Source organism: Euleptes europaea, chromosome 8 (genome assembly GCF_029931775.1).
Source record: "Euleptes europaea isolate rEulEur1 chromosome 8, rEulEur1.hap1, whole genome shotgun sequence".
Taxonomy (NCBI): domain Eukaryota; kingdom Metazoa; phylum Chordata; class Lepidosauria; order Squamata; family Sphaerodactylidae; genus Euleptes; species Euleptes europaea.
This window is the reverse complement of record NC_079319.1, coordinates 82,082,673-82,095,154: the sequence shown is the minus strand read 5'-3', so window position 1 is coordinate 82,095,154 and position 12,482 is coordinate 82,082,673. Positions and strand designations below refer to the sequence as shown.

General features: G+C 43.5%; 1 protein-coding gene across 1 annotated transcript in view; it reads left to right on the top strand.

The window, feature by feature from the left end:
- Window positions 1-12,482, top strand: part of CTNND2 (catenin delta 2) — a 509,931-nt gene that overhangs the window by 338,911 nt on the left and 158,538 nt on the right. Inside the window, exon 9 of the mRNA XM_056854116.1 lies at window positions 9,767-9,899. Coding sequence (XP_056710094.1) covers window positions 9,767-9,899 — 133 coding nt within the window. The remainder of the gene's footprint in view (window positions 1-9,766; window positions 9,900-12,482) is intronic.

The window sequence follows — 12,482 nt, the reverse complement described above, 5'->3', positions numbered from 1 at the left end:
TTAGTTTGAGCGGTAAATGGTGCTGCTGCACTCGTCTTGCTTGTGGGCTTCCTAGAGGCACCTGGTTGGCCACTGTGTGAACAGACTGCTGGACTGGATGTGCCTGGGTCTGATCCAGCAGGGCCTTTCTTATGTTCTTGTGTTACCCCTCAAACTAAGAGGGAAAGGCCCCTCGCGAGGCGGGACTTTAAACTGGAAGTGCCATGCGCGGCACGCAGGCGTGCGTGCCCGTTTGCCCGCCAACTCTCAGGTGATCGGCGGGCAGAGGGGGCAATTGCCGGGGGTTTGCTGGCCACCAGCGGGCACCTGGCAACCCTAGCCGGCGGCCAGAAGCCGGCTGAGCCAGGCCTCCGAGGCTGCTTGGCTCAGAACCAAGTATTTGAGAACTTTTCAAAACTGCAATTTGCTTTGCGATATATTTTCGAAAGGAGGAAAATAATTTTATTTCCGGTCTTAGTGGGAGGTGATAAATGGCTGCTCTTGATTGTGGGGGGAGAATTGCCTCCTTTTTCATTGCTCCTTGCCCTGAATGTTCTAAAAGGGATGCTGAGGAGGCCCTGGCGCAGTTTTGTACATTAAAAACCAGATTAGTTTGACAGAAGGGAGATGAAAATGGCTGTTTGTATTTCACTGAAGCTTTCTGGTCACAGCATTTACAAGGGCTGTGTACATAGAAAGCCAACCAGTGGACACGTATTCTTCTATGGCAGCTGGAGCAGCAGCAAGCAAGAAATCTGGTGAAGCGGTTTAGGAGCTTAAAGGTTGACGTTCCAGACATTTATGCCATCTTCTGTGAAGCAATGCAACTGCCTTTGTCTCCTGCTGGGAGTTTAGAGGTCCCTCCCTTTGCAATCTTTTTCATCCTAAATTAAGATTTGTTTATTGGGGGGGGGGTTCTGCTGTGACAACAAACTTTCCTTTCCTTTTATCCCTTAGAAGCTCCTTGATCAATTGATCTTGAAGAGCACATATCTAGTGTTGGAGGGATATAAGGACTGAAACAAATCTTGCCACTGACAATGTAGCCTTGGGGTCCCTATCACTTAGTCAAAAAGGCATGATGTCAGTCACAGAGGCATTGGATTTGTATATTAAAAGGGGGGAAATATAGTGCGATCGAAGTTCCTCGTAAAAGCGGCACAACAAACTGTGATTCAGACTCTTAATCAAAGAGCTGCTCTTTCGGCACCTTCCCTGACAGTTCCTGGCGGCTTGATTTGATGATTTGCACTTTGTGCCGTAGCAGTTATAGTAGCAACTGAAAGGTAATAGCAGAGACTTCATTTTCTACTTGATTAAAAAAAAATGCATGTACCCAGGATTATTTCTGTGTTCCAGAGCCAACTGTAATCCATTTTAGTGCTTTATCAATGTGAATTCCTCCCCCAAACCAGGATCCACCGAGGGTGCTATGAAATAGAACCTCCATGTTCAGAGGCAGATAGCCTTGGGCCTGGCTTTTAGGCTTCTCAGAGGAATCTGCCTGGTGGCTATAGTAGAACCTGGGTGCTGGGGGAAACGGCTCCTTGGCCTGATCCAGTAGCGTGAGCATAGTGTGAATGCTTAAGTTGGAGAGGCACCAGAAACGTTGGAATGTGTAGTTCCTTAGAAGCAGATGTCAGTGAGAGACGGCTTAGAGGTTCAAGGGTGGGATTTGGATAGAGAGTGAGAAGGAGGGTAGAGACAGAAATCCTAGAGGAACACATGCTTCGTAGTTTCCAATTTGATGTGTGAAATGCATCGGTCTCTGCATTCTAGCCAGGGACAGCCCTGCTCCCAGAAGCAAAAAAAGAAAAGAAAAAAGAAAAGTCCCCATATGGGGGGATGCTCTGAGCTGGTCGGTGTTGCCTACCATCGACGTGGGTCATTCAAGGGCAATGCTGTGCACCACTGATGCTGCGCCTGCATCCAGCAGGGCTGTTCTTATGCCTGGATCTCTTCCATTCTGGGAGGGGCTGAGGCTACGCACCAGCATACAGAGGCTGTGTGTCTGTATGAAACAAAACTTGAAGGCATAAACCTGATAACCGTATGGCCGTGAGAGCTGGTTTTGTTTTGCTTTGTTCCCCTTTTATGATGAATGTTTGATGCCATTTTTAGTGTATGATTCCTACAGAAATCTGCTCCACCAGGCTGCCTGCACAGGACTGCATCTGAAAAGCAATGAACATTGCTGTCAGTGTTTCTGCACACCAGCTAATTGATCAGATGTCCATGTTCTGCTCTAGTAAGAAAAAGAAGAGTTGGTTTTTATATGTTGACTTTCTCTACCGCTTAAGGAAGAATCAAACCGGTTTACAATCGCCTTCCCTTCCTTTCCCCACAACAGACACCCTGTGAGGTAGGTGGGGCTGAGAGAGCTCTAAGAGAGCTGTGACTAGCCCAAGGTCAGCAAGCTGGCTTCATGTGGAGGAGGGGGGAATCAAATCTGGTTCTCCAGATTAATGTCCACTGCTCCAAATCACCAGTCTTAACCACTACACCACGCTGGCTCTCTAGCATAAATTGAAAGAGAAATTCACACATACACCTGAAAAATTGCTATAACTAAGTGATGTTTGTCATACCTGCCCCACAACTCTAATGTAAAGCTAGTACTGAACATGTGTCTTCTGGATGCCAAATAGTTAGAGAGCCAGCAGGGTGTAGTGGTGGGCTCTAATCCGGAGAATCAGGTTTGATTCCCCACTCCTCCACACGAGCGGCTAACACTAATCTGGTGAACCGGGTTGAAGCAGTCAGTACTGTGAAGGTAATTAGTTTTCTAGATGTTGTATTTTACTGGAAAATACATTATCTTACATAACCAATTACCCCATAAGTAGTGATACAAGCTTTGAATTAAGAAATTCCTTTTTATTGTAGAAACTTCAGTATAAAAAATAATATAAAGACAGAACATACAAAATACAACAGTTACAAATATATTACAGTTACACTGTAGGAAAAACCTAACATTGTAGGAAAAAAACTAACTGGATTATTACAAAATTTAAGCAGATCTGTTCAGTAAAAGTTACAGTAGAAATACCAAGTTCACATACCTCTGGATGTGCCATGCTTCTGGGGAAATTGTTTAGACAGACAGCATAGGGGCAGCATGTCTGCTATAGAACTCCCAACTACTGAACAATTTCTGACCCCTAAAAACCTTTTTATGGGAATTCTAATCTTTAAATAATCTTGTTTATGACATCACATCAAGGATCAAAAACCTTTCTCAGCCTTCAAACAAGGTTGTCTAGCAGATAACTAACATAGATATGTGATTATATCTTCCAAAGACAAACATATTAATTATAATATAAGAATATGACATAAAAAAGATGGGAAGCAAGGCTATTTAACTTTATATAATGAAAGCCTATTACCCCCCCCCACTCAGACAAAAAATAATTCGGTGTTGTCTTATTATTTATACTTAGTAAAGGTTGCTGGCTCAACACCCGGCCTTTAGCTTATCGTCTTGCCTTGTTGAAATTACAGCCAGGCTACAGCTAGGCATCTGATACACTTTAATTAACATTCATAGCAACTATTGTATAGAATTTCAAGCTATATTGTATAGAATTTCAAGCTATATATGCCTACATTACTACATGCCCACAACAGGGTTGGTTTCCCCACTCCTGTGCATGAAGCCAGCTGGGTGAACTTGGGCTAGCTAGTCACAGCTCTTTTAGAGCTCTCTTAGCCTCACCTACCTCACAGGCTGTCTGTTGTGGGGAGGGGAAGGGAAGGTGATTGTAAGCATATAAAAACAACTCCAACTCCTCCTCCTCTTCCTCCTCCTCCTCTTCTTCTTCTTGTTCTTCGGCATCCTCTTTGACATGTCTCTATTCTCATATTTTGTCATGGTTTGTAAGGAGGTGTCTGCACAGACTCGTTCAAAGGAAGTTAAATGCTGTTTCTGCTGCCTTGCAAGCAGCAAACAACTTATTGATAATTCTGCTGGGATGGGGAGCTTTTATGTTTCATTTGTAATTTTCCTTTTAAATACCCTCCTGTCAATATATACAGTAAACTGCATGTTGCATGTTTTCAAGCCTAATAAAACCCAACCTTTTGTGGATTGGCACTTTAGTTGCTACAGTGGTAGTTGACTGATATGCCAGGGTGGCCAACATTTTGGCCACACAAATCAAGCCTTGAACTATTAGACTGTGCATAGCCAGACCACATTATGATAGCTTGTGTGAAGCTCTTTTTGTGTGGTTTCCTCTCTAGCCTCCCAAGCCAGGATGCAGGCAACGCAGAATCATGGAGATGGACCTGGGAGGTTCCCCCCTTACATTTTAAGCTGGAGACAGGTCTTTGCAGTATCTGTAGAAGATGAGGGCCCCCCAGCTTAGCATGTTTTGCACCCCAAGCCCCCTGCTCCCACACTGCTCCAAGGTGGGCAGCACATGCGCTCAACAGCTGGTCTTGGTCCCAGCAGTGGGGCATACCACTATTGCTGCTCTCCATAATGCCTCGATTTATTATCTCAAAAACTGTAAATTTAGTTCAAATGTCTGATTGTGAGCAAGTCAGATCTGCCAGGTTTCTCCTTAAGTAATGTGAATGTTGCAGTTCCTTTATATAGTCCGCGTACAAAGGATTACAAAGGCTTAAGTTCTAATTCTGTCTTCCAGCAAAAGGTTTAGTCTCCGCTCAAATATTATTAGCACTTATTTTTCTTATTGCTGTCATGTTTTCAATTACATATCTGATTAGAATAATGATTAGAATAATGAGAGCGCTGTGGCTGGCGTCCAAGTACAGCATGCTAGTGAAAGGCAGGCAAGACTGTTAGCTATATACTATTAAAAATTGGCGTTCTTGTCCTCTTTTGATTGATGAAATCAATGAAAACCTATGGGCATCATCGCCAGTCAGTTCTGCAGAATAAACGTGCTCTGAATTTGCCATATGACTTTCATATAAAGAGCAAACTTGTGAGGAATATTTGTGGGATTTAATGCTTGTTTGGACTTTCCGCATTAGTAACCACAAGTGGGAACCCAAAAGGACTTGCAGGGGGCATTTCATTTCCCCTCCACAACTATTTCCTCTTTCCTTTTATTGAAAGCCCCCATAGCCTCTCCCCTTTTCCCACCTCCTTCTCTCCTTCTGGGGTTGCCAACCTCCAAAGCAGCCTTTTCCTCCAGGGAAACTAGGGTTTCCAACCTCCAGGTGGGGCCTGGAGATCCCCTGGAATTACCACTGAACTCCAAACAACAGAGATCTGTCCCCCTGGAGAAATTGCTGCTTTGGAAGGTGGAATCTATGGCATTATACTCTGCTTAGGCCTCTCCCCTCCCCAAACCCTGCCTTCCTCAGACTTCACCACAACATCTGCAGGAATTTATCAGCATGGAGCTGGCAAACCTAGCCAGGCCTGGCCACAATGAGTCCTTCCTCAAAGTCCAAAATAGGCCTGGAAAAAGCTCTGCCCCCTCCCCCTGCTTTTTACTCCCAGAAACTGAAGCCTGGAATGCTGTGGCTGCCTAGCAACAGCCACTGAGGGAATATGTTGCTTAAAGCTACAGGTGCTCCTTTTATCATTTTCCGGTTTTTAAAACTGCCCAAAGTTTGTTTTTTTGTTTTTTAGATTTCATATTTTTCTGCAAACCTGGCATCCTTTTCAGGTTTTTAGAAAGATCTATCTTGCCCGTTTACAGTTCCAGTCACTGTATTTAAGCTTCCAAAGATTAGGTCGACTTTGCTATTACAATATAAGATAAGGGGGGGGCTGTGAAATTCACAGGGGGGGGGGATCCCATCTCCCTTCCCCATCATGGTTTCAGGCCCCACCACCTACCTTTATTCTACACCCCTCCCCACAGTCCATCTCTTGGTGGGCTCCGGAGCGGCTCTGTGTGTCCTCTTCTAGTGCCTCTGGGCCCGGAGACGCTGCTGATTGGCAAGCATATGCAGACAACACTTTTTAAACCAGGATCTTATTCTGATCTCCAGGATCAGAGAAGCATGCCTATTATCTTAGGTGCTGTGGAACACAAAGGCAGGGTGGTGCTGCTGCAGTCGCCTTGTTTGGGGGCTTCCCAGAGGCACTTGGTTGGCCACTGTGTGAACAGACTGCTGGACTTGATGGGCCTTGGTCTGATCCAGCAGGGCTTTTCTTATGTTCTTAAGAAATAAAACAAATAACGTTGCATCAGGTGTTTGTTTTTTAGTTTTCAGATTTTTCTGCAAACTTGGGGGGTACCCTAAGTTTGAAGAAATATCTGTTTGGGGTGAGTGTGTCCCTTATCTGCGGATTTAAGTATCTGCAGGCAGGGGCAAAGTTGGGAACTAGATCTATAGATTTACAAAACTGATCACTGCTGCCGCCTAATGGCAGGGCTGGCAAGGACACTCAGTGGTGGGGCAAGAGCAGACAGCAGATGTTGAGCAGCAAATTGCCAGTGTGCAGTGGGAGGGGACCCTGGTTTGCACAACAAAAATCTTGGCCTCAGAAGGGTTGCCAACTCTGGGCTGTGAAATGCATGGAGATTTGGGGGTGAAGCCTGGGGAAGGCAGGGTTTGGGGAGGGGCTGGTGTACAATGCCATAAAATCTATTCTCTAAAGCAGCTATTTTCTTCAGGGGAACTGACCTGTGTAACCTGAGAGATCTGCAGGCCTCACCTGGAGGTTGGCAAGTCTAGGTCCATTCCTGCCTGGCAATAGTTTGGAAGATGGAGCTGCTAATGCAAAACAAAAAAATGAAGAGAAACTGCACTGTGACGATCCATTACCAGTTTGAGCTTAAGGGAGTCACACAAAGAGATCTCTTCTGAAATTACACTGTGGGAACATTTATAGCTGCATATGCAACTTTCATTTGTTGAATTGGCACATGTTCTTGATTAGCTGAAAACCTGCATTGACACCAAAACAATGCATTCCTGAGCCTGAAGGCCAAAGCCCTTAGGAGGCCAGGAAGGCGCTGCACCGGCGTTCGGACCCCCGCAACAGCGTCCGGGCAACTTACACCGGCGTTAGTGGCCCCAACACTGGCAGGAAGGCCCAGATGCCAGGTGCCGGGGGCTGCTGCAGCAGCGCCGCCCCAGGACGCCAAAGGGAACTCCTGCCGGCGTCCCAGGAGGCATTCCGGCAAATCCAACCACACGTCAGGTTCTCACACATTTTTACTGATCTCAGATCCAGTGTGTGACAACTGAAAAGAGCTGGTCTGTGCTTTGAGGGCAGAGCGAAGAATAGGATCTGAGTTGGAAGAAATCTTTAGTGAGAAAAGTAGGTGAGTTCTGAAGGAGGGGAATGTTTATGAAATGAAGAAACCGACTGCAAACAATATTTCAGTTGTTGAAATAGTAATTGATGCCTTATTCTCTCTAGAAAAAACTTCCTTAAACTTTAACACACACAATCCTTGTTATTTATCTCTTTAAAGCAGTTAGTAAGACTTTCCCCTTCTGAGGGAGCAGGAAAGTCAGCAGGGTTAACACATTTGACTAATTTACATAACTGTTTTTTAATGTATTTAGAACTCACTAAAATAACAGTTTTTAAAGAACATCTGCTTTTGAAACAGCCATTGCATATGGACATTAAATTAGTATTTTCTTATCTGCTTTTGTTTAATATAAAGCAATCACTGGTTACTAAATTCATTTCATAATAGTACCAAGATAGAACTGCATCCATATGTATTTCCTTTTCCAACTAAAATTAGAATCCTTGCATGGATAATCTTCTGAAGTTTTTTTTTTTATTTAACCATTTGTGCTTGTTATTTATTTGTATTTTGACCCTGCTTCTCTGCCCAGAATTGCATTCCTTCCTTCCACTGTTTCATTGAAAAGTCATTTTGAGCTTATTAAATTTCGCTTTGATTGCAACTTGAACCTGTGTTTGTTTTTGTTGGGTAATTCATAACAACATACCCATCCTTGAGAGAGCTAGAATAGAGAAGAAGTCAGGGTTAAATGTGGGGAAACCTGGGGAAACCTTTCATCATCAACTTCAGCTGTTAAATGTGAATTTGAGGTCTCCATACCTAATCTGCCTTTTGAGTGATTCTGGGGCTGAAATGCCCATGTGAGAGAGGAAGAGGCAAGATAAAATATAGAAATGGCAAGCAAAGCTAGCTGTTTGAATGTAGCGATGATTGTCCAACTCATTTCTGATATAATGAATTTTCATAGCAGAAAACGGTGTGTTAAAATAAAGATGATACTTTATTTCCTCTGTTTGAGAGATGTTTCTCATGCAGTGGGAACTGCAAGTTGTCTGGTAATTTAGACTAAACTAATATTGAAACTCAAAAGCTGTCAGCTGTAGAAAGACAGTGAAACTTCAGTTGGCAGCTGCTACAAAGCTGGTTATTTGGAACTGCCTTAAAGTTCATCTCTGGGGAAGATGTAAATCAACCTGTCTCACTTGGTAGAGCTTGACCAGTTTATCTTCTCTTATGACTGCACGTTTTGCACAGTCAGTCACATTTGAGTAGTAAATATGTATGACTTTATTTGTGGGAACTAATGAACTTACACTGCACAAGAAGTCCCATATTCACAGATTACTATACCTATTGCCCTCTGTCTGCAGTCCAACATTTTTCTTTGGTTTAGTGTTGTTCCTTGATGTTGGCTCAGCCCTAATTGTGTCTTGATGGCCATGATTCTCTATCCTTCAGAGATGTCTGCCCGTAGTTCCTAGTCTCAGGCTGTGAGCTGTTCCTTGTCTCAATTGCTTCCCCTTTAAATGGCATTGAATGTGCCCAATGATAGTTGGTTATTTCACATGAAGCAATACACTTTTAACTTCACAGGAGTACCAAAAAACCGGGGGCGGGGGGGACTCTGTCTACAGGATTTGGAAATAACTGGGTTAATACAACACAAAAAACAGTGAGACAAAAAGAAATAAGGTATCTGGTGCTCATTTGCATTAATTCTGTAAAAGAGGAGGACCAGCAGGGCAATGGCTGGGATGGAGGGACTTTGCAAAATGTCTACCTAAAGAAAAATTAAAGTGAAAAGTAATGGTTGTTTTAATGAGGTATTGACTTTCACATTGAAAATCCTGAAGTGGAGCTCATTCAGAACTGAACATGGGATAAGTCATGTCCATGGGACATTCAAGTATCTATAATGTGAAAAATAGTACAAGGTATACTCTTGTTGATATAGCCCAGTGGAGACCACCACGGGAGGATTTCCCATACTATAATTGCTTTGGTCCAACCATATTAAAATAAATTGCTACACATTCTAATAGACCTAGTAGCAGAGTCCAGGCTAAACTAGGGAGATCTGGCATCTCCCACTTAGGCACAGGGGTCTCTGCATTGCAGCGATCCGAGAGCCTTACCTCTGAGGCTGCTTAGGTCAAAATGCCACACCACCCCCTACCCCAGAACCTGCTAGTTGAGAGGGGCGCTATTCTGACTCAGTGAGAAAGCATGTCTGTGCATCTTGGCTGTGTTTGTGTATTTCTTTTTCTTTTTTCTTCAACTTCATCACAATCAGGGCTTCCTATAGTGCTTTTGATTTCTATTAGGTTTAAAGGAAAACAATGAAAAGAAAACCAATCCAGGCAAAGTCTGTAATGGCTAAGCATATTTAAAATTCTGGATAGCATTGTTTCCATATGTTAATTTTGGCAGTGACACTAGTAAAAATCCCTCCCCTGCCCCCCCCCCCAATACATTTCCTGTTGTCTTGTTAGATAAACCGATGGCACTTCAACAACACTGGATGCTACTGTCATTTTTTTTTTTAGAATAATTGCTTACCCTTTTTCTTGTTTCTTTGTGTACAGAGAGTTTGGATGGAGAGATCCAGAACTTCCAGAGGTTATACAGATGTTACAGCATCAGTTCCCCTCAGTGCAGTCCAATGCTGCTGCCTACTTACAGCATCTTTGTTTTGGAGACAATAAGATAAAAGCTGAGGTAAGATAACCATAATGGTGGCATTAAAAATAGCTGTTGCTTGGGTGTGTGTGTGTTGTACACAGCCTTCTGTGGCTGTGCCAACGTCCTCGAAATTCCATTCTTGTCCAGACTGAGGTTGCTTCAAGAGCATGAAGTCTAATATTCCAGCAGTCTAACCATTGGATCCTGTTTTTCCATTGGTGAATAAAGGAAGAGGGAGACCCCGATGACCCCCAAAATGTTGAGGATCAGGGGACCTGCATGAACAAAAGCCATGTTGGGTGGAATGGGGTCTGTAGTAAGAGGGGGAACTGGGTGATGGTGGGAAAGTTGGCTGGTCTAAGCCTCACATTCTTTCCTGGGTATGGAGGTTAGAGGAGTAGAGGAGGCATGTGGTTTTTTCAGACTTTTTCACAATCATGGCCAAGTCCCGTATTTCAGCTTTCTTAATCTTTTTGATTCCATTTCTGGTGCTCAGACTTCTTGAGAGAGACATAAATGGGCAGGTGGGGTAATAAATCTTTCTTTAGAAATGTTAACTGCCAGCTAGATCTTAAAGAGAGATGTTATGCCAGAATTGTAATACATTTGGATGTATGTTTGGCATCTACTTCAGAGTGAAAGGTTGAATGGGACAAGAAATGCTTCCGAATTGTGCGTGCTTTTCACTAGGACAAACCTGTGTATTGTTTTTATAAAGGAGTATTCCTTTGATTTGTCACAGATTAGCATACCTCCTGGGGGTGAACCTATTTCTTTCATCAGTGACAGGAGAGGTGGGCTTTTTTATAATTCTGCTCTAAATTATATCACTGACTCAAACAGTAACTATGTGAGTAGGACTTTTAAAAGTCAAAGTTATTACTACTTCACTTTAATCTTTAGCATTCCTGTTTAACAAAGATGCACCTTAGAAGTTGGATTATTCAGTAAAGAATATGATCGAGGAAGCACCAAAGGTGCTTTGTCTAATTTCATTCGAAAATAGTGACTTTGGAGAAACAAGAAAGACCTTTGTTGTTCGTTTGTTTCCTGGAGCTGTTTAAAGGCATTTCTGTTTTGAACTAACTAGCTACTTTCAATTCCTAACTAACTCATATCTTTCCCAGCGAGCTCCAAAAAATGCTATTGCAGCAATCATTAGTGGTATCCTATCCACAGAACACAATTTCATACAAAACGTTTCTCTATGGAGGATGGTTTGCAAAGGGCACAATTACATGTACGCATACAAACTCTACCTAGGAGCGGCAGAAGTCTGTAATGGTTGATTCCACTTACTTCTGTGATTGGTGTAACTTAGAGTAATAGAATCATAGAGTTGGAAGGGACCACCAGGGTCATCTAGTCCAACCCCCTTTCACAATGCAGGAAATTCCAAACTACCTCCCCGCCCCACACCCCCACTGACCTACTCCATGCCCAGAAGATGGCCAAGATGCCCTCCCTCTCACCATCTGCTTAAGGTCATAGAATCAGCATTGCTGACAGATGGCCATCTAACCTCTTCTTAAAAACCTCTGGGGAAGGAGAGCTCACCACCTCCCAAGGAAGCCTGTTCCACTGAGGAACATGAATTCTAACTGCTGTTCCACATGTATAACCACTGAAACAGACTACCATCCCATTACTATGCACCTTTTTACTACCTTTTTACCCCTCCGCCACGTCTATTCATAATATTAACAAGGGTTTGCTGCTATACTTCTATTAAATACATTCTGAGTTGCTAACCTGGGATGATAGACCACAATTTGTCTGTCTGTACTAGTACTGACAGTATTTGTCTGTCTGTACTAGTCGAAAAGAGCAAAAGTCCAGTTCATACCCTGCCAGATATTCTGTTAGTCTTTAAGGTGCTACTGGACTGTTAACTTGGGATGAGAAGGAGTTGACACCAAGACTGACAAATAAAGTGGGGATTAGAAGAAGAGAAAAATGAAGGAACAGAAAAGTGTGGGGAAAAGAAAGAGAAATTAAGAAAAGAGGAAAAGTTGTTTTATTTCTACAACACACTAACAGAGCCACTGCTCTGCAAGATCTGATTGAGCAGACAAAACTATAGAGCTGGGTGGATGGAAAGGGAAAGGGAAACAGCAACATTGTGAGGAGGCTGCAGCCCGGAAGTGACTCTTGCAGCCGTGAGGGGTGCTGGTTGGCCTTGCCTTGCTCCAGTGCTGGCTTGGTTGATGGGTTTAGCAGGATATGCAGGTGTTGGCCTCTTTGTAGTAAATGGCGAGCAGAAAGCAGAGCGATTGCTGTTTACTGTGCTTCTTGGGACCCAGAAATTTGTCCCCCCAGGCCCCTCCCCCTTGGCAGCCCAGCTTAAACTATTACTGCCATTCAAACTATTACTGCAGCTCACTCCCATCCGTGTAGAGTTGGGAGCCCTTGAGCTGCTGGCCTGAGCACAGATGGGAAATGGTCCTTCTGTCCTTCAGAAAAGTCCCTTAGGCACCTAGCCACTGTGAAGTTGACCTGTCCAGTCTGCAGATCACCTTTTTTGATCTCACATCCTTCAGGGCAATTGAATTTGTGTTGCAAAATTATGACATGATTCTTGTCACCTTCCCATACTGTTGGAAACTTTGCTTTTCCTGC